At 38.0% G+C, this 23,197-nt stretch overlaps 1 protein-coding gene across 1 annotated transcript in view; it reads right to left on the bottom strand.

Moving 5' to 3' along the window:
- SLC10A7 (solute carrier family 10 member 7) overlaps positions 1-23,197 on the bottom strand; it is a 248,647-nt gene that overhangs the window by 209,986 nt on the left and 15,464 nt on the right. Inside the window, exons 5-6 of the mRNA XM_029950898.1 lie at positions 8,210-8,291; positions 3,676-3,789 (exon numbers count right to left, since the gene is read on the bottom strand). Of these exons, the coding sequence (XP_029806758.1) occupies positions 3,676-3,789; positions 8,210-8,291 (196 nt within the window). The remainder of the gene's footprint in view (positions 1-3,675; positions 3,790-8,209; positions 8,292-23,197) is intronic.

The following is a 23,197-nucleotide window of genomic DNA, read 5'->3' as shown; positions in this document are numbered from 1 at the left end:
CTCTCCAGTTCTTTGTACAAGAAGCCAATTTTATTCTTGCTTCAATACTTAAATCTAGAAGCAAAGAGACAAATCAATTAATCCTTACAAACTGCTCCTAGGAGCTTCATTTTCCTCAAGGGGTTAAAAGAAGCCTTGACCACTACACAAAGAATATGAAAACTCTGCACTATATTGCTAACACATATCTCCAATTAGGTCTAAAGACATTTTTACAGCTTTTATGCCAAGTTTATATGACTAGATGTTAAAGAATGTGTTGCGGCACTTAAAAGCGCTAAAGCCGGCTCTTGGTAACAATGGTTTATGATTATATCTCAAGGAAAGCAGGAATAAGGCTTTTACACGATTTTGTTGTTACACGACGATGTTGAGCCGAAACAAAAACAAGTGGCAAGGCCAACCAGAATCTTTTGTTCTCTATTTTGATGCTGTCATCTAGAGGCTAACACATCAGAAGTTATAATTCGATTTTTACCCATCCCTTGGAATAAATTCAGCTAAAAGCTTTCAGAGGCTTTAGGATTAAAACAAACTCAAAAGAGCAAATGTATTCATATTTTCCAAATTTGCCCTATGTCTAAACAATGTAAAATTGTATCTATAAAGCAAACAGGTAAAGGATAGCAAGAATGTTTAATTAGCATTTCATTATAATACCAATGTGAAAAGAAAGAGGTCAACTATTAATAAGGTACAGCTATCCCACCACTGGGATTTATTCTGAATTCATTTTAAGAGTAGGAAGCTGTGATCTAAAAATCTCCATTCTGAAGCAGTTAAAAGTTGAAATTATTGTACTTTTAAAAGTACAGTTTAGGGCCTTAGGAAGAGCTCTTCACACATTAAAACATGTAGTTCCTGACTATTAATTTGTAATTTTAACTTAGAGCAATAATGTCACTTATTTCATGATAGAAGATTACACACTGGATAGCATATCTATTTTGGGTAAGAATAACAGCGCTTAGAGATTTCAGTCAAGCACATGGGCTCCTTTCCATTTCTCTTTTTTGATACGTACGCTTCTCAAAACGACACAAAAGAACACATATCAAAAAAGAAATACACTCACTAAAATTTAAGGTTACTCCAACAAAAGGGTTAATTAGAGAAACAAATTTTCTCAGACTGTTAATAATGGGAATGACACATATTATGTGCCCATAAGTAATTCTCAGGTATCTTTGATCTTCAGCCCTGTGCGGTTTCTGTTGCCTACCGTAGCCTGGCCTCTGGGACTCGCTCAGAACCAGACATCTGGCTACTTTGTTGTTTTAGACTAATCTCCTCCCAGGAGAGCTCAAGAAATGACACCAGGCAAGGAGGGTCCTGGCAAGGGAAAAAACATTATGGTATTAGGCAGATTTTTTTTTTTCCAAGTGGACGAGAGTATCCAAATTGTCTTCAAATTTCTACAGGGGTGTTAGAAGCTCTTCTGTTCTGTGTGGTTTTACTCTGCCGTCATTTTAATAGGATATAAATATTGTATCTATATGGCCTATCAACTATCTTTAAGAACTCACTGAATGGGAATCATAGAATATTACAATGTGTAGGAGAAAGTTGCAGTGAAAAATACAAATCAGATTAATTCTTCACCCATCTGTTAGGGTTGGGTGATGACTAATAAAACAAAGATTTTAATTGTCAGCTGAAGGGTTACACCAAAATAGTGGGATAATGTCTAAGATTTGCAAAAAGAGTTGCATACCTCCCATTAGGCCAACTCCCTATCATATTTCTTCTTTTAATTGGGATTTGTTGAAAGTATCTTAGCTACCAATCTACCAGGAAGGTTTTATTGAAGCATACCTCTATAAAGTGCCTCTGAGGAAACCAAGAGGGAGCAGGAAGTGATACAAGTTTAAAAAACAAAACAAACAAACAAAAACCTGTTAAGTCAAGGACAAATGTTACTTTTGAAACAACAAAGATCATCAATATTTTCCCCAAGGCAACAAATGATCATCAACATCTTAATTCCTTTTTAGGGATTATTGTTCAATCCTAAAAATCGATACATTCTGAGAGAGAAAAACTGATTTACTATTTGTTACACACATAAAATATAAACCAAGTGGGATAATTGCTTAATCTGTGAACTTTAATATTTTATCCTAAAATCACACTTAATTTCTATTATATTCAGATAGCATATGAAATCAAATGGTACACTACAATATGACATTTATGTTCTTACACAGGATGACAACAAACTTACCAGATTAAGTAAAATACCTAATATATTCATCTCATATGACATATCTGTTAATATAAAGCCCTTGCTTTATGTTTCAATTGTCTTTATGATATTCAAAATAACAAACTATATAGTGACTTCTACCTTGGACTATATTACATGAATTAATGATTCAAGTATGCTATTTTATCATAACACTATCTACTCTGTTAACACCCACTGCAATTACCACTACAGATGAAAATTTTTCAGAAGATAAATGTAAAAAAGACACTGATGTAATAATAATTCATTTATGATTAAGTAAAGAATGACAATATATCAGTGGGACTAGAAAGTCACAAAGAGACAAATACTTTGTGATATCACCTGTATGAGGTTTCTTGAGGGGCCAAATTCATGGATATGGAAAATGAGAAAGGGGACTTCCAGGGGCTGGGGAGAAGGAGGAAGTGGGAGTTTGTATTTAATGAGTACAGAGTTTTATTTTGGAAGATGAAAGAATTCTGGAGATGTATGGTGGTGATGACCACACAGTGATATAGATGCATGTTGTGTCAATGAGCTGTATACTCAAAAATAGTTAAAATGGTACCGTTTATGTGAGATATATTTCGCCACAATTTTTTTAAATTACATTAGATTCAAAATAATATATAAACTCAACAATAATGAAAAATCAGAGCTCACTTCTTTTGAATATCTGTCCTCAACAAAAAATGCATAATGTTTATGAGAAGCATTACCAATCACACTTAACTCTATGTATTCTTATTACCCATCATTCAAGAAACAATAAAAACAAAAAAGCACAAAATTAGTCTTGGAATACATTAGCAGAAAGGATTCCAGAAAGAATATTTCCAAAAATCCCCCCAGATGTCTAGAGTTTTGTACTTAGCATTAAGAATACTGCTGCTAAATAACAAAACTATTTCTCAGTACTAATCTGCATTTCCAAAAGAATCAAAAAGGTAAAAAATTCAAGACAAACCAATGAGATATGTTTTACAATACTGCACACTATTAAGTTATATTGGACCCAGAAATTATTTTAGCTTTTCAAGTGGCTTCTAAATATACATATCTGAAATATATTCAGTATAGTTCCAGTGTTAAGTGTACTTTCTTATATCCCATTACTTGAAAATTATGCTCATATATTTTACATTAATTGTGATCACGTTTAGTTGCATACAAAAAACTACTCCAAATAACAATGCTTATGCAGAGAGGTATGCTTGTGAAAGAAGCCTGGAGGTAGGCAATCCCGGGTAAGGCAGCCCCATGGTCAAAAGGACCCAGAATCCTATTCTTGCTGCTCCACTCTTGTTAGCAGCCCATCTCTCAATCTAAGACTGCTCTTCAAGCTGTAGCCATCAGGCCAACATTCCAGTGAGCAGAAAGAGGAAGGAAAATGAAGGCTGTACCACCCACTTTTAAGGAGACATCTTGGATGTAACATGCAATACCTCCATTTACATTCCACTGGCCAGAATTTAGTGACATGGCCATCGGAACACCACAAAGTCTAGTAAACACGGTGTTCAGCTGAATGGCAGTGTGCCCAGCTGAGAGGTTCTGCTCTAAAGAAGAAGGGAGAATAGATATTAGAAAGCAACCAGAGGTGTATGATACATATATTAACCAGCATAGTCACTTAATCAATAGGGTTTTTTTAAGAGAAAAAAAAATCATTATTATAATTTATACAAAAGAATGGGAATAGTTAAAAAAAAAATCACCAAAATAAGAAATTTTAAATTTACTCAATTTGAGAAAATATATCCAATTAGACAGATACAGGGAATCCATTCATTTCCCTGCAACAGAGTGAATTTCCTTTACTTCCTTTAGTATGAATTGAGCACTTACAAAATAAATGAATTGGGCAGATTCTCCAAATGAGCTAATATTCTGTGTTGGCTTAGACTGAGCCAATGTAGAAACAGAATACAGCTTCGGTATGGATTGATTTAAATGGTCTTCCATCATCCCGCCCCCAATCTTTGCCACTACTGGGGGACGGGGGGCAATGTCAGAAAAAAAGCCAAAGAGTGAAAATCAGGATAACCAAACCAATTTCCTCTAAGACTCTAACACCCAGACCAAATGGAGAATTATTTCTAGAGAATCATACAAGAGTTTAAGGAGATTATATGATTTGACTCTGACTGGAGATTTTAGAGAATTATAGTTATAGCTCAAGGTCCTCTCAGGTGGCCATCTATCTCCTTGACTTCTGCAATTTCCAAATAAAGCTGCAGTGATTCATTTTGAGAAGGCTTTGGAAGCAGCCCTTTAAAGAGTAGGTAGCTGCCTAGAAGGAAGGCCTGAGGGTACATGACAGCAGCAGGCTTCAGGATGAGTCTTGCGGTCACAGCTAAACGGAGTCACACATTAGCCACACATCCCACAGGAAGCTTCCGAATCTCGGTGCTGGGGGCAGAAGCCCTGAAAACACCTGCTGTACACAGAGCCAGTGGAGAAGGTAATCCCCTGTCCTAGAGGACCTTCAGAGGCTACGTCTGCCAGCAGATGGATGAACCCGACAGCTTCTGGAAGAGATCATGCCAGGGATGTGCACGCCTCTGTCATTAGAAGGCCAGGGTCAGGATTTGGAAACTGAGATGTCCCGCTCTGCGCTGAAATACAGTTATGCCCCAAGGAAGAGACCACACATTAAGAGATGACACTGAAGACAGTGACGATAACAAAGGTGCCAGAGGATCATGCAGAAACCTACTGAAGAGTCCAGCTTGCTTCAGACTTAGTGGAGGAACTAAGACTCACCAGAAAAAAGACGGAGAGACAATGATGAGAGATAAATAGGTAAAAAACAGGAATAAGAAAGGGAAAAGTTCAAAAGATCAAGACATAGATTTTAAAAGGACAAAGACAAAGGTGAAGAAGCTTTAAAAAAATCAAGTAGACTATCATAGTACTCTCTCTTTGCAGCCTTTTGAGGCAAAAAGAAACAAGTGAAGCAGTTTAGGCAAGGAGGAGAGAAAACACTAAATGTTTTTTTCAGGTATCATGATAAAACTATGGTTTTCTAAACCAAGGTAGAAAATAATCACATTTAACTTCTAGCTCCCAAATAGTAACCCAACATACAATAAGACAATTCAATACCTAACTCAATTAACTATATCAAATAGACTTTCTATCAACAATTTTTTTTAAAGCCAGCCATCTAATAGCAGTAACCTAATAACAAAGTAACTGTAATGTTTTGTAATTTGCAAAGCATGTTCACATATGTTAAATTAATCACTTCCCCAGCTAACACTAAATAACATGTATCTACTGCCAGGAAATATTTTATATAACCTAATCAATAATATGGATTCAGGGAGAAAAGTAGGTAGGTACTAATAAGGTTTCTAACATTGAAGTTAATTTGCTACTTTTATTTAAAGAAAACACATCTATATTGTGTCTTCTAGTTTCAGATGCTAGCTAGAACGGAATATTGGTGGCTGTGTGCTCCTGTGGGGATGGGCTTCCTGGTGGTAAAGCTTGGAACTGTGGTACCAGAACAAATTTGAAAGCCCTCTCGTGTTTGAGGAATAGAAAGAAACCTCAGATTTTCTTTCACCTTCTCATCCAATAGGAATGGAAACTGCTGAGATGTATTTGAAGGTTCTCTGTGTGACTACGGCAGTGGTGATCTTTTCTTTGAACTCTACAGCCATGATGTGCACAGGTTTGGCGTACCTGTGCCACAGACTCACCCACACCATCAGTGTGGTTTCTAGTTTTCCAGATTTTGTATTCATGGGGCACAGCAAAGTGATAATTCTGCCACCAGGTCACTGTAAGGAAGCAACCTTTGCAGTGAAATTGTCAGCCACGATGCCACTGCATCCTCAAGCAGCCTGCGGTCCTGCTCCCACAAGCAGGTAACTGTGCTGCATCAGCCAGACACTGGGACAGGATCCACTTGGGTCTTAGAACATGGTTATCTTCACCTCACTCAGAAGGACTTTCAAACAATTCCCTAAGCACTGGGAAAAAACTTGAAAGCTGGTCACTTCCAAGGATCACCTTTCCAACCAGAATTTGTGGGCCTGGCTCAAGCTCTAGGGACCTCTCCAGCCCCCTCCTCACTGACCCCACCTGCTCATGCACACACACCTGTTGTTTATACTCCTGCCATTTCCCCCATTTCATTACCAACCTCTGTGAAGGCAGACTACCACCAGATTCTCTTTGTACACTACCTCCCTGCTCCTCAAAATATTAGTTCAGTGCTCTGTAAATTGCTAGTGTTCAATTAGGTGTATTAAGTTAATAGCGCATTGACATTCATCTCTCAGAACAATTCCAAACCATCCACCTGTAATGAAGAGCCAGCATAAGATCAAGGTGTTCCTTCCTGGAATTCTGTTGTTTTTGCTTGAGATATTGTTTTAGGGGATAAAAGTGGCCTGGAGAAGGAGTCCAGACTTTCCAGCTGTGTGACTTTAGTCAAAGGACCTCACTGATAAATCCTAATTTGACCAACTACAAAAATCAGGGTAATATAATACCAGTCCTATCTACTTCATACAACTGTTAGGAAGGTCCAAAGAGAAAATTACACGTAAAAGTCTGTAAAAAAAAAAACAAGTAATAATTAATTTAAATGTATTTATCACAATAGAAGATGACCTAAAGAAGTATTCTTACATATATTTCAATTCCAAAACTTCCATAGAGAAAAAAAATCATTATGTATCTTAAGAAAAATAATTTTTTACCACATCATTTGTCCCAAACAAAAACACTTATCAAGTACCTATGGATGTCTTCTAATGTCAAAATCACTTTTCCCACATGCGATATTTATTTGACTAGATAGTTTAAGACCATCCAAAATAATAAAGGGAAAAAAACACACTCAAGGTCCATTCAGCTATTAAAATGTCTGCATATGTTTTTCATCTCTGAACAGATCTGAAAATATAAGATAAACCTTATAGAAGTCTTCTATTTCTTTCCAAGCAGTAGGTCTTTTATTTCCTTCTAGACATCTTGCCCACCATTTTGGAGGTTGCCACCATCTAAGTGGCTGTGGCTGCTTATGTTTAGATGAAGCAGAATAGTTGTGAATAATTGAGAGAAGTAAAAATATTGTTGGGACACCTGGGTGGCTCAGTTGGTTGAGCGTCTGAATTCACCTTAGGTCATGATCTCACGGTTCGTGGGTTTGAGCCCCGTGTTGGGCTCTGTGCTGACAGCCCAGAGCCTGGAGCCTGCTTTAGATTCTGTGTCTCCCTCTCTCTCTGCCCCTCCCCTGCTCATGCCCTGTCTCTGTCTCTCAAAAATAAATAAACATTTAAAAACTCTTTTAAAAAATACTGCAGGACATAGCCAATTATGTATCTTGATTTTTCTATAAAACTGCATGATATTTGCACAAGTTTACTTAATATGAGGTGAAGTAAAACAAGATAAGAATTATTGCCTTAATAGGATATATTTAAATCATGACCTGGATAGGGCTAGATTTAAACACATTCCTTCAAATACATTAACCAATTCAAATATATCTACTACTATGCCCCTCACATATGCCAAGTGCTGCACTAGACACAGAGGATTTAACTGTGAATGAGAAACATAACACAGCTTGCCATCAAATGGAAACCTCAGTGAGATACACAGGCCTTTGGTGTGCTGCACGTGCCTGGACGGGGTGCGTCCCACGGAGCCCCGGCAGAGAGATGGGAAGGTGCTCTGAAGAGAGACTGGCAGTCAAGTGGAAATATCTACACAACTTCACAGGGATCATTTTTTTTCTCCAACTACTGGCTTCTGGGTCTACTTATAGGTCACCCTTTATTTTTCTCGCCGAGGTAGTGCAGGCACTAAGCCACATAGAGACACAGGGCTGTGAGTGCCATCTGTCCTAGCTCCAGTGTTAACTGAGGGACTGGCAGGAAAGGGAAAGATAGGAACATAGGCATGGAAAGCAAAGCACCTGGTTCACAATCACAGCTCTTCTTCTGTGCTACATACCGCTGGACAAATTTCCGATCTCTTTTTGTTCCAGTTTGCTCATCCATAAAATGGGAATAATAATAGTACCTAACTCAAAAGACTGTTAAAAGGATTAAAGGAATTAACGCATGTAAAGCACTGAGGACAAGGACTGGCATATACCACGTGCTATAAAAACACTGCTATTGTTATTTCGATGACAAGAGCCTACTGTGATCACAGCTGTCCCTTACTATGAGGGTTAGCAGCTAGCTAAATCCACTGAGGGCACAGAATCTGCCCACAAAAGTTAACAGTGCTTCCCGGACTGTGCATCGCTACAGTCCTGAGTCACTCCATCGCCCTGCTGTGCCCTTTTTACCCGTCCAGGTCAGAAAGAAGGAAAGTGCAGAAAAATGCTAGTATTTTTTCACAGCCCTAAAAGGCTTTGTAAAAATCTGAGGTTGGGCTCCTTCCAACCAGTTAAAGCCTCTTTTATTTAGCAAATAAGCTTCTAACTCGATTAATTTCCTTCCTCTTTCTCTATTGATAATCACTGTATGATGCATTGGGCCTGAAGTTCTAAAACTTCAACCATAGGCAAACTGTTTCTTAAAGTAGGCTCTTTTTTTGGGGCACATGGGTGGCTCAGTGGGTTAAGCATCTGATTTCGGCTAAGGTCATGATCTCATGGTTCATGAGTTCTAGCCCTGGATTGGGCTCTCCACTTACAGTGCAGAGCCTGCTTCAGATCCTTTCTCTCCCTCTCTCTCTGCCCCTCCTCCACTCATACTCTCCCCAAAATAAATAAATAAACATTTTTTTAAAAGTAGGCTCTTTTTTTTTATCCTCAGAAGTATTTCAGATACAACTGGGTAGCTCAGTCAGTTGAGTGTCCAACTCTTGATTTGGGCTCAGATCATGATCGCAGGTCGTGAGATCAAGCCCCATGTCAGGCTCTGCACTGAGCATGGAGCATGTTTAAGATTCATTCTCTCTCTCTCCCTCTACTCTCACTGACACTGACTCACGCATGTGTGTGCGTACTCTCTCCCAAATAAACAGAATTTTTTTTAAAAAAGTATTTCAAACACAATTTGAAAATGAAAACTTTTAAAATAGAACCACATAATTCCTCCAACAAAAATTCTATCTTTGGTTATTTACAAAAAGATGATGATATCAAATCAATAGAATTCATGTCTCTTTATAGACTACCCGAGCATCAGTGGATTGTTTTTAATTTTAATGCTGGTTCTCATTTTTCATATGAAAATGTGACTATGTACCCCACCTTTAATGGCAAGTGTGCAAACACACAGCAAAACGATTAATAGTTAAAACTACTGAGGAACTGGAAATATCACACTTTGGAAGAACAAAAACAAGAAACACACGCCAGCAACCTCAGATCACAAATGTAATGAGTATTTATGATGGCTTATTTTAATAAGGACTTAATGTAAACTCCAGTGAGAGTTAAGGCATATCAGTCCCTGTTGTCTCTAAATATGAGAGCCATAAAACTCAAAGAGCGTTTTTCATAGGTTAACTCATTATGCATTTAAAAATATTAGTATGTATAAATATATAAATATGCTTTACCTCATACAGTTCATTTCTAAGACTGTTTTTCAGAATTAAACTATCATGGTCTGCCTATTTGAGAAAGTGTACCATTTTCAAAGCAGTGTGAACTTAATGTAATTGTAATTAGACTGGAGTAATCCCACTGTCTAAGTCAATATCTGAAGGATCTTTTTTAAATTTTTTTAATGTTTTTTATTTATTTTTGAAAGACAAAGAGACAGTGCAAGTAGGGGAGGGTCAGAGAGGGAGACATAGAATCTGAAGACAGGCTCCAGGCTCTGAGCTGTCAGCACAGAGCCTGACGTGGGGCCCGAGCCCACAAACTGTGAGATCATGACCTGAGCCAAATCCGGACGCTCAACCGACCGAGCCACCCGGGCGGCCCTGAAGGATCATTAAATAAGAAGCACCTTGGGGCATCAACTGAAAACTTCCCCCAATAAGCTCTTTCAACAAAATTTAAAATCTATTTGCATTAATGAGAAAATGTGATGAATCTAGGCAGAATATTACTCAAGTCGATCCTACTCTATTCTGGCACATTAAGTTTATGAAAGATCCTTGAGGGAGATATTGAGAACACAAACTTATAGAAATTACTGTCATGGAAATGACTTCATCATTGCTCCAAACAACTTTGTTGGGACCATTGTATGACTGTGATAAAACTGGAGTCATTCTCTAGCTTCCCCAGATGCTCCTTTCCCATTGTTATTACAGATACCCTTGTACAGCATTAAAGGGGTCCAAGAAAAACAGTTCCCAAAAATAAACCTCAAAAATTGGTTGGAGAGACAAATACAAGCAAAACTATCTGACAAAGGACAAATGTCATGATAGAGATGCAAAAGAAGTACCGGGGAAATCAGGAAAGATTAATTCTGACTGGGCAGCTGCAAAGGCTTCCCTTCTGCAAAGGGAAACAGTATTTGACTCAGGCCTTGACTGATGAGCAGGACTTCATCTGTAGATAGGTGGATGAAGAGGTGTGTACTGCACGAGCAGAGTGCTCCAATGAGCTGACCACAGACAGCAGAACTGATCAGGAACACAAACTCCCAGAGTGCTCTGAGGGCCAACACCAAAGGAGCCATCTGCAAGTAACAGGTGGCCAGGAGTCCCCCTGTGAATAACCCAATAAGTCTGTCCAGAGGATCAGAAGAGCTGACTCAAGAGGAAATATGGACAGCAGCTTTCCACTACACTTTAGGATAGTATTTTGCTTAATGTTTGTTTATTTTTGAGAGACAGAGCACAAGGAGGGGAGGGGCAGAGAGAGGGAGACACAGAATCCGAAGCAAGATCCACGCTCTGAGCTGTTAGCACAGAGCTGATACGGGACTTGAACTCACAAACTGTGAGATGAAGTCAATGCTTAACCGACGGTGCCACCCAGGCACTAGGATAGTATTTTTCAAACTATAGTTCACAAAATCAATTTAGTGAATCTGATTGCCATTTTCTTTCCAAAATAGAAGAGGGGGAAAGAAGAGAAAGGAAAGGAGAAATGTGGAGGGAAGTGGGGAAAGAGGAAAGGAGAAAAGAAAGTGAATTATACATAGAATAACTATAATTTAGAAACTTTTCAGTTTCTATCTGTAGGTTATAATTTTTTTTAAAAATCATTTAGAGTTTAGAGGGCCCTGCAAATCCAGTATCTTGTCACTTGATTAGAATGCAGCTCAGGCCCACTCAATATATTCAGTCCATTAGTTTGGATCCAAGTGTTCTCTGTAATGAATAATCTGCTTGAAAAATCTTCTTGCACTAAGCACAATGTTCTCATTAGGTGCTTAGGAGACACAATCTGATATCTTCATAATGCAAGTAAAGTTTAAAAGGATCATTTTCAAAGTTTGTAGCAATGTAGTAAAGATTAAGCTTGATTCCTTTAATCTGATAGATCCTGAATACTTCCATATGAAAGATACATGTATAATACCATCCTCTTTGATGAAACATATAATCTCATAAGGAAAGTTAACCTGAGAAAGCATTAAGATCTACAATTAATATGCAATAAAGTTAATCATATTTCACCAACAAGCAAAGAGCTTAAAATAACAGATACCTCCTTTCACTTATATAGGTCCTCTTAGCATAAATATAGACAACAAACTGATGGTTACCAGGAGGGAAGGTGATAGGATGGGGAAAACGGGGGAAGGGGAATGGGAGGTTCACGCTTCCAGTTATGGAATGAATAAGTCACGGGGTTGAAAGGCAAAGCATAGGGAATAAGATCAGTGGTATCGTAATCAATTTGTATGATGACAGATGGTAGCTATGCTTTTGGTGAGCCCAGCATAACATACAGACTCATCCAGCCACTATGCTGCACACCTGAAACTAATGTAACATCATGTGTCAACTGTACTGTAATTTAAAAATAGATAAAAAATCAAATATAGGTCCTTTTCTTTTTTTCCCCGAAGTATTTCCATGTAAAACAACTCTGTCACCTGAAACTAATATTGCAGTGTGTGCTAACTAACTGGAACTTAAATAAAAATTTGGAGGAAAAATAAATATAGATAGATAAATAGATAGACCAATCAGCCCTATCTACACACAATCAATTAAAAAGCTAAAAAAGAGAATACCCACGATCACAGAGTTGGTTAGGGATAAGGCCAAGGGAAGACACTAAGCCTTCTCAGATCCAATTTATTGATTTTTGTGGAACGCCATGGTTTAACAAATTATTAGGAGTGAGTCTCCTATTTCTGGTAGTGACAGCTTTGTAAATATACACAAATACACAGGTAATTGGAAGGTAGTCGATGCGCCAAAGCCATAGGACCTAAAAAAGGTACATGCCCACAATCTGGAAATAAATGTAAAAATGATCAAATTCTCTATAATAAGACAACAAATACAAATATTAATCAAATTAGATTAGCTAACAAGGAAGTTGTGTGTTGTTTCAACTAGTATTTTCTCAAGATCACTAATCAACCCAGGGTATCTCCTGAGAAAAAAGGTTTGATAGTTGAAATGTAATTAATTCCAATAAACCAAATTACTGGAAAATATTTTATATTGGTCCTAATATATGCAGACATTCTGATACTGAAAAAGAATTAGATAACAAACTTTAAACGTTTATGTAGAACTGCTCAAGGGAGACGTGGTACTGATTATTCTTGTGGTTGGTTGCTTTGTTGGCTTGGAACAGAACCAAGGTGGTTTTCCAGACTTTAGAGTTTAGAGGAAACATCCTATAAATCAATTCAACACCCTTTATCTGGTTCTAAATTCCCTAAGCAGGGTGCCTGAGTGGCTCAGTTGGTTAAGTGTCTGACTCTTGGTTTCACCTCAGGTCAGGATCTCACAGTTTATGAGTTTGAGCCCCACATGAGGCTCCACCCTGACAGGGTGAAGCTAGCTTGGGGTTCTCTTTCTCATTCTCTCTTTGCTCACCCCACCCCCCACTCACTCTCTTGGCCTCTCTTGAAATTAATAAACTTAAATTTTTCTAAATAAAAAATAAAATCCCAAAGCAATCTTTCCACTACTAATATGCTTCCCCATGCCTTTCCATTCTGAGAAGGGGTAATCTTAAATATCTGACTAATATTCCTGGTTACGGTAAGAAATATTTATATAAAAATATTGAAGACCTATAATATAAACTAATAAAAACTAATAAATTGGGATTACTCAGTCTATTAAATTTATTTACATACCCACCATCTTATAAATTTAAACACTAGCCATCTTATATTGCAATTTACTGTTTATGTTTTATATCACATACTCAACTAAAAATTCTATGAAGGTACTATATATATAACAAGCCATAGCAGTCATATATTTTTGAATGAATGAATAGATGAAGTGAGATAATAAGTAAACTCAGCTGGTCAAATTCTTGAGAAAGCAACGATAACTAGGTGACCTCATCAGTGACAGATCTCTACAATGATGATGCCAATGCTCGCTTCATACGTTCCTGAATAATTTATGAGTACTTCTGCATACAATTTCATGAGATCCCTGTATGTAATCCCATGAAATAAAGCTGCAAATACTATTGTTCCTCAAATGAGGAAACCAAGGCTCAGAGAGAGTAATCCGGGCTCACCTGGTGATCACTTAGACCACAGGGTGAATAATGGTAAAAGCAGGAATCAAACGTCTGCTTTGATTCCTGGGCAAGTGCGTCCCTTGCTAAAGGTTAGCTGGCTTAGCAGCACGGGTAGTGATGTTGCACCACAGTGTGTTAAGTTAGCGTTGTTGAAACACTTCTCACCCAAGATGAAGACTGGTCCTTATGTCTGACACAGAGACAGACTGAAAGGTGGGGACAAAAGACTTCAGCCATGGAGAGATGTATCCAGTTACAGGAAATCTGGCAATGCTAAACAAGCATTCCAAGATCAGGTCCCTGAAAGACATTTCCATTGGGATGGAAAAGGAGCCAGACAAGGAGAAAAAGAACGATGAGAGAAGGAGGAAGAGAAATAGGAAAGAAAAGCATTAGGGAAGCAAAAGAAAGAGGCAAGTAGCCATGGTGTCAAAGGCTAGTTAAGTCATGGAGGATGAGAACTGAGAACTGGCCACTCAGTTTGGTGAACACAAATCACTGCCAACCATTAAGGAACCCCTTTCATTCAGAGTGGGAGAACGGAAGACAATTTGAGAGGCATACAGGGGTTAAATGAGAGAATTCTAAGTTGTACACAAATAAAATTCTTGAGAAATCTAGGTATGTTTCAAACAAGTTTTATAGCAGCTTAAAACAAACACAGTCAACCCTTTGTAGTGCTTCTAAGAACACTAACCCCACCCAGAAGATGAGACCAATGTTAAAAGGTAGATATGGAAGAAGCGTAGTTACAATTTCTCCCTGCTGCTGCTGCGGTTGCTATCCTACTCTTTAATCTGTCAGGGAGAAAGAAGGGTTACCATTTCCCAGAGAGCACAGGAGGCTGTAGGGAAATAAGTGCACATAAGCCAGCTTGCAAGAGGACTCAACATGAAAAGCCTTTTTTAGATACGAGATTTCTCCAGGAGGCATTAAACTTCCACTGCAAGCAAAAGCAGCAGCGGACCCCATTTAACAGAAGAGAAAGGCAAGGCACAGAAGAGCCGAGGGACCGCAGAAGCTGAGACAGTGACTGACAGGTCAGATTTCCTTCTCACTTCAAGTCTGCTCTCTGCTGATCAGATCTACTCTAAATGCCTTTATAAATGTTTCAATGAATCTTATCTTCATGCATTGGATTAGCAAGATCAACTCCCCACTGATAATGCAAAATAACCCTGAAATGTTTCATGCCTGACTGATAAGCCAGAAATTGAACTTTCTGTCTCCATTTGGACTGTGATGATCTTGATCTTTCACCTCTAGCAAAAATCTTCTCATAGCTATAATTTTAAAGTTAGTAATGAGTGCTTCATTTGCTTTCCAAGCAGACAGAAAACCTTTTTTAAATACACTCAGACTGCCATGACCTTCGTCTATGACTTAAAGAGTTCACCACACGTAATAATTTTCTTTGCTCAGGAGACATTCTTAAATTTTCTTTGAAGAGATTTGGGCAATAGCCCCATTGATGAAATTAAACACACACACACACACACACACACACACACACACACACACCTTTTAACTTAATTACCCCTCTACTATACCTGAAATCAAAACTTTTCCTTAAAATGTATTTGGAATGCTACATGACTACCAAGGGGTTCTAAAACCCTCGACCTACTAATTACAATATAATAAAAATGCCAACTAAATATGTGTACATTAAAAGGCACAGACCACCTTAACCCTAGACTAGGCAAAGGAACAGCCTACTGCCTAGAGAAGCAAACACAGTCCAGATTCCTAAACTGAAGTTCTGGCTGTCCTATGTAGGTGAGTGGGGCTCAATTCACGTGAGGTGCAGTTTAGGTTTTTTTCTACACTATACAAGGAAAACAATAATTTGATAAAGTGGACCGATAGAAAGCCATTTTACTCTGTTTGACCTATTTTTGTGAGGTTTATAACATGAAATGGAGGTTCTGAATAGTGTACTATCACACTAAATGTAGGCTTTTAAAGGAAGACCTCATTCTCCTTTTTATTCCATGTGGTAGAAGCCAGTGTCTACACAGAGTGGGTGTGGTGGCTAAATGGGCTATCTCTCCATCGGATGGTGCCCCCAACTGTGGGTCAAAAATCATGGTGGAAGCCAGTGGCAGCGGAGGTGAAAGAATCCACCTGAAGCAGAACAAATGAGATAGTTTACTGAGTTCCCCACAAGGGGGTGGTGGGCAGGACAGCAGACAAGAGGTTGTCCGCAAAGAGGCAGTGGGGAGGGGCTGCTATTAGGGAGGGAAGGTGAGGAGGTGTGGTGACCCACGAAATTTTCACTTTTTTGGTAACTGTGCCTAGTTGTCAGTAGCCCATTGGTCAACTAGGGCCTATGGATATTTCGGGTGGGTCACCTGATTGGCCCCTCTGTATTCAGCCAGGTGATCACTGTGGCCCTTTGTGCATTCCATTGCTTAAGACTGTTTGCCTAAAAATGCGGACTCCACAGGTGGGATTTAACTTCTGGCTGAGTATTATATTCTATTTCTTTTTTTTTTTAATGGTTATTTATTTTTGAGAGACAGAGTAGGGGCAGGACAGGGGCAGAGAGAGAGGGAGACACAGAACCTGAAGCAGAATCCAGGGTCAGAGCTGTCAGCACAGAGCCCGATGTGGGGCTCCAACTCACAAACCGTGAGATCATGACCTGAGCCGAAGTCAGACACTTAACTGACTGAGCCACCCAGGCACCTGTAATTCATAATATTCAAAAGAAGAATCCTGAGGCCCATCTACCACCCATTCCAATTCAACAGATCTAGGGTGGAGACAAGGATATTCTTTTCCTCCTAATGATCCACCCATAATGTTGGTATGGGGGATCTATGGAATTCACTTTGAGATTAAATAAATAAATAAATAAACCAACATAAATAATATGCATGTAATCAACACACTGCTTTCAGTAGTGAAGGTTCCTTATCTTCATAGTTTAAATTACCAGGCTTACCCTTAAATACAGATAAGATAGAGTTTAGCTTAAAACACTCTCAGATCTGACTGAAAACTCCTTCCTCTCTGCCCTGATTTTTATTTTATTATGATTCTTAATGCTTTCCTTTTATTTTTTCTTTCAGCTATTTGAAGGCAGAAACCATTAATTATATTTCCCTCATACTTAGTTTAATGTTCAGGCTCATAAAACTTTTACAAAGTTATATATACCTTTGCAACTTTACTCAGGAATTAAGACCTCATATTTACTTCACATTTTGAAGTGCGGGCTATTAGCTGAATCATTCTTTCCTCAGCTTGCAAAAGAAGAAATACCGAAGTAAAGGAAAACAGTGTATCTGTCCCCAAACCCTACCTTTCTAGCTTTTTACATCAAACAGCAGCATAAGTGATAGGAAATTGAAATACCTCTGTTACAACAGCATGAAAACTACATAACTCTCTCCAAACTTGGAAACATAATGTGCCAGCTTCTTAAAGAAGAAATTTCTTTCATCATCCCATCCATGTTTACTATGAGGCAGTACCATAGAACTTTACAGTTGGAACAGAAATTTATTTACTTCTTTATTTTAAAGTTTATTTATTTATTTGGGGGGGAGGGGAGAAGGTCAGAGAGAGAGAGGGAGAAAGAAGAGAATCCCAAGCAGACTCTGCACTGTCAGCACAGAGCCTGTGGCAGGGCTGGAACTCACAGACCTTGAGATTATGACCTGAACCACAATAAGAAAGCAAGAGCTGGAGACTTAACGGACTGAGCCACCAAGCCCCCCCAGAAGAGAAATTTAAACCACACAAACGTATACAGTGCTAAACAAAGAATAAATGTTCATCTCACATCTCCCATGTTAGAACAAAATAGAAAACATGTTGATCTATCACTTTCTTACACTTGGCAATGAAATTAGGGTTCATCAGGTCTTTTTACTTTTTCTATTACTTGAAAAAGGAAATAAAAATGCATGCATGCGTGCACGCACACACACACACACACACACACACACACACACACACACACACATATACACAAACAACCACCCATCAGATCATTTCAATAGCACACCCTATAATCTTACAGTTTTGAAAAGTTGCCTTTAAAACATTGGAATGAATAAATAATGATCACAAAAAAGAACCTGGCTATGTTTCTAATATTTAAGTGAAAGTAGTTTAAAATTTAAAAGCCACAAAATAAGACTGTCACTCAGCTATGCCCTTAAACAGTCTCATTTTAATACATAAAGGATATGCCAGCATTTCCGCATATAAGCATTGTGTGCACATATGCTGACTTCCTTCTGCTGCTAAAAATTATTATCAACTCTGGTTGGCTCACTGAAACAACACCAATCTAACTTATAAAAATGAAAATTGTTTTTTAACTTTAACAAGAAGTAACAAGGTTATTTCTTCCCAAAGTGCAAGCTGTGAGTTTAAGGAATGCACTAATGTTCAGTTCATGACAAAACCTTTTGGTAGTCAACAGTTATATGGCAAAAGCATTTACAATGAAAAGTGTATAACTAACAGAAAAAATTTCCTCCTGTTGTATAACACTTTTACAAAATAAAAATAAAATCATTTCAAATGACACTACTACTATATCTGCATTCACTCCCCAAATCATGAGATAGAAATACACTACACAAGCTCACATTCCCTTTAATACATGAGAACATAAGCTACACATGTGTATTTATATTAAAGAGGAATATATAAATATATGAGAGCATAAACTACATGGAAACAAGTTTAACAACACAAAATCTGGAAAGAAAAAAGTTTTCTTATATGTCATAAACACTGCAGAGAAGGTCAGTTTGAAAGGACAGTGCAAAGTGGAAATGTGTCCAACATTCTCCAACCACACTGACATCCACAAGGGTATATATAACTGCCGCATAAGAGGCAGAGCAGAGAATCACAGATGAGTAGAATCAAAACCCTTACCTAATGGAACCTGACAGTGGACTCTGCTTTTGGACCTTTTTAAAAAAATGTTTTTAATGTTTATTTTTATTTTTGAGAGAGAGAGAGGGACAGAGACCGAGCATGAGAGGGGGAGGGGCAGAGAGAGAGGGAGGCACAGAATCTGAAGCAGGCTCCAGGCTCTCCTGAGCTGTCAGCACAGAGCCTGATGCAGGGCTTGAACCCACAAGGAGCAAGATCATGACCTGAGCCAAAGTCAGACGCTTAACTGGACTGATCCACCCAGGTGCCCCTGGACCTTTTCATTTACATGGACCAATAAATTCACTTTCTACCCTTAGATAAGATTTTTTCCAATACATTATAGAAAAAATTAATCTTCCTTACATTTCCTTCAGCAAACTCTTATATTCAGTTACTGTTTAACATTACTTTAGAAAAACATTAAACTGGCTCTCAGCACGGATCCACTGCGCTGGTGAAGTCTGTGAGCCCAAGCTTAAGCCCATAATAAACGCCCTTTGCTTTTGCATGCGTGATTCAGTCTCCCTGGTGGTCTCTGGTCTTCGGGGATATTGCAATCTGGGCATAACAGCCCTAATTTTATACCCCATTTACATATTTCACCCTTACCAGAGTTAATTAAGCTCCTAAATTAAAAAAAAAAACCATTAAACTTAAAAATCCTCTAATAGCTTTACTTGCAGATCATTTTCTCCACAATCTGATATAAATACTTAGAAAATCTATTCATTTCATATCAGAAGATATCCAACTAGACTTTGCAAGCTCAATTTTCAATACCTATGAAAAATCGCAACTTATTCCCAGGGCTACAAAAATACTTGATAAGCTGTGCAATATAATCATTTACATACTAGACCAATGATATTAGAAAACAAGATATCTATAAGTTCAACATTATTAACATGCAAAATTAATGTTAATCATTTAAATATCTACTGGGAATGAACATGTACATACAATTTCTAATGCTATGTGTTAATGTTAACAAAATGAGTGGACTTTGAACTTCTGCCAAAAGTCATCTGAGAACAAAAGGGGTTTTTAGTTTAAAAGCTCTTAAGGGAATCACATCAGAAAGATATAAATGACGACTTTGAGCCAGTTAACACTGGGTCCTGAAGAGACCCTTTCCTCAAATTCTTTCAAAGCATGAAAGATAATCACAGCAAGCGCTAGTCTAAGACTCCCCTAACTCCTCCAGCTCAGTAATGACGTGGAAACTAAAAAGACCCTCCCAGCATAATGAAACGCTGGTTAAACCCAACTCTCTGTCAACTCCCTTCCCGGACCAAGAAACTAAATGCGGCTGAGAGAAACACATAATCATGAAGCCTGGCTTCATTTTAAATGCATGAGCATGGGTCTCAGCTAGAGCCTTTGTGCTTCCAGCAATGCCACCATACTCTCCAGTGAATTCACTCTCCTCACCTAGATGGCATTTGTACACTTTTTCCTCTTGTCTCAAACATTAATACCACCTACTCCATCATCAGTCTCAGCTGCTGAGAAAAAAAAAAAAAAGGAGAATCAGAAGAGAACTGAGAAAATCAGAAGAGAGCTGAGGAATGAAAAGTCATCAGAAGTCCCAGGTGCACCCCGTCTACACATCTGCACGGATCTGCAGCCACACACTCTTGTCATGGGTAAACGAGCCAAGCCCCACTGCAGCTCGTGCACCTGATACTGTTCTCTTGGATCTGATCTAACACATGACTTCGGCACTCTTGAATCAACAGCTTCCCCTCAACCATGTAACCCCCACCACAGCAGAAACATACTGTCATGTCTGTATTTAAAACAATCTTGACCTCATATCCCTCTTTAAATAGAGCCCCACTACTTCTTCCCTTTTATGACAAAGGACCACAAAAGAGTTGTGTATACCTCCCATCTCCTTTCTTCCAATTTCTCCTTGAACCCATTCCAAACAAGCTTTTGCCTCTATACTCCAACAAAACCACTATGGTTGAAGTTACCAACAACCTCCACGTAGCTTAATTCAGTGGTCAATTCTCAGAATTCATCGTACACAACTTACATCAGCAGATTTTGATGCAGCTGATCATACCCTCCTCTTTCAAACACTTTCTTCACCTGGCTTCCAGGATCCCACACTCCCCTTCTTCTCCTTCAGTCTAATCTCTCTTGCCTTCTTTGTTGCCTCTGCTGGTAACTCCTCATTCTAACCTCTTAATGTTGAAGAGTCCTAGGGCTCAGTTCTTGAACTTCATCCCTTTTCTAACTATGCTCTCTCTGTAAGCAGTCTCATCCATCTTTGCTTTAAATATCGTGTAATAATAAAAAAAAAATAGAACAGATCAATGAAACCAGGAGCCCGTTCTTTGAAAAGATCAACAAAACTGATAAATCTCTTGCAAGACTCATTGAAAAAAGAGAGAAAGAGAGGACCCAAATAAATAAAATTAATAATGAAAGGGGAGAAATAACAGCCAACACCACAGAAATACAAACAATTATAACAGAATTATTATGAACACCCATATGCCAACAAATTAGACAACTTAGAAGAAATGGATAAATTCACAGAAACTTATAACCTGTCAAAACTAAAGCAGGAAGAAATAGAAAATTTGAACAAACCAATTACCAGCAATACAATTGAATCAGCAATCAAAAAAAAAAATCTCAAAAAGCAAAATTCCAGGACCAGACAGCTTTACAGGAGAATTCTACCAAACATTTAAAAAAGAGTTAATATCCATTCTTTTCAAACTATTCCAAAAAATACAAGAGAAAGGAAAACTTCCAAATCCATTCTGAGGCCAGTATCACTCTGATACCAAAAACCAGGGAAAGACATCACACACACACACACACACATACACACACACACACACACCCCACCTCAGGCCAATATCTCTTCAACAACATACTAGCAAACTGAGTCCAACAATACATTTTTAAAAAATCATACACCACTATTAAGTGGGATTTATTTCAGGACAGAATGGTGGTTGTCAGAAATGCGGAAAAAGCATCTGACAAAGTACAACATCCATTCACAATAAAAACCTTCAGCAACCCCATCCTTTCAGCTACTCAGTCAAAAGTCTGAGAGTCATTCATGACCCCTCTCTTTTCACATAGCCCACATTCAATTCATCAGCATAGCCCATGCCTCGGAAATACATCCAGAAACCAACCATCTTTACTGCCTTCATTACAAATCCTGTTCTTCAAAAAACCTTGGTAAGAAAATGAAGACAAGTTACAGATGGTTAGAAAATACTTACAAAGCATAGACCTAACAAGGACTTATATCCAGAATATATAAAGCTTACAAAGCAAGTTTTTCATAAGAAAACAAACCCCCTCAGTTTAAAACAAAGAAAAAAAGGCAAAAGATTTAAAACTTCACCAAAGAAGACATGTATAGCAAGTAAACACATGAAAAATAATAATGCTCAACATTATTAGTAGCTGGGGAATGTAAATTAAATGAAACCCACAATGAGATACCACTAGATATATATTAGAATGACTACAACTGAAAGACTGACAATGCCAAGTGCAGAGAGCTGTGGAGCACTGGAACTCTCAGAAACTGCTGGCTGAGATGTAAAATGGTACAACCACTCGGGAAGATCATTTGGCAACTTCTGAAAAAGTTAAATATACACCTGTGGTCCAAGAAGAGTCTTTGTATATTGATAGAAATGGTCAACCTCAGAAGCTATTTATAGATGATTTATAACTAGGTATTGGTAATTCTTCCCTTGTCTGAAAGACACTAAAACATACACCACCAGATGATTCCAGCATTCCACTCCTAAGTATTCCTAAGAGAAATAAAAGTGCACATTCCCTTAAAGTTTTGTATACAACTGTTCATAGCCCCAAAGTGGGAAATGCCCAAATGTCTATCCGCAGGTAAATGGATAAACAAATTATGGTATATCCATAAAAAAATAATAATTCTCAGCAATAAAAAGGACTTAACTATCGATACATAGAGTATACATGAATCTCAAAATAATTATGCTAAATAAAAGAAACAAGAAAAGAGAAAAGCGTACACGCTGTATAACTCCGATATATAAAAGTCTAGAAGATGCAAATTAATCTACAGGGACTGAAAATAGATCAGTGGTTCCCTAAGGAAGAGGAGCACTAAGCAGGGTGGGAGGGAGGACTTACCAAGGGATACAGGAGAGTTTTGAGGGTGATGGATACATTCCCTATCTTGATTGTGGTCATGGTATCACAGGTGTATACATACATCAAAACATTAAATTGTTTAAATATACGCAGTTTATCATATGTCCACAATAATTCAATAAACCTCTTTTTAAAAAGAATATCGAGGTACTTAATTAATATTTTCAGAATAAATAAAGTGGATGAAAATAAAACAAATGCTAAGATCATGAAATTCCCAAGAATGAATTGAAGTGGAAATATCTTTTTTTTTTTTT

This window comes from Suricata suricatta, chromosome 1 (assembly GCF_006229205.1).
Source record: "Suricata suricatta isolate VVHF042 chromosome 1, meerkat_22Aug2017_6uvM2_HiC, whole genome shotgun sequence".
NCBI lineage: Eukaryota > Metazoa > Chordata > Mammalia > Carnivora > Herpestidae > Suricata > Suricata suricatta.
This window is presented reverse-complemented; position numbering and strand designations above follow the sequence as displayed.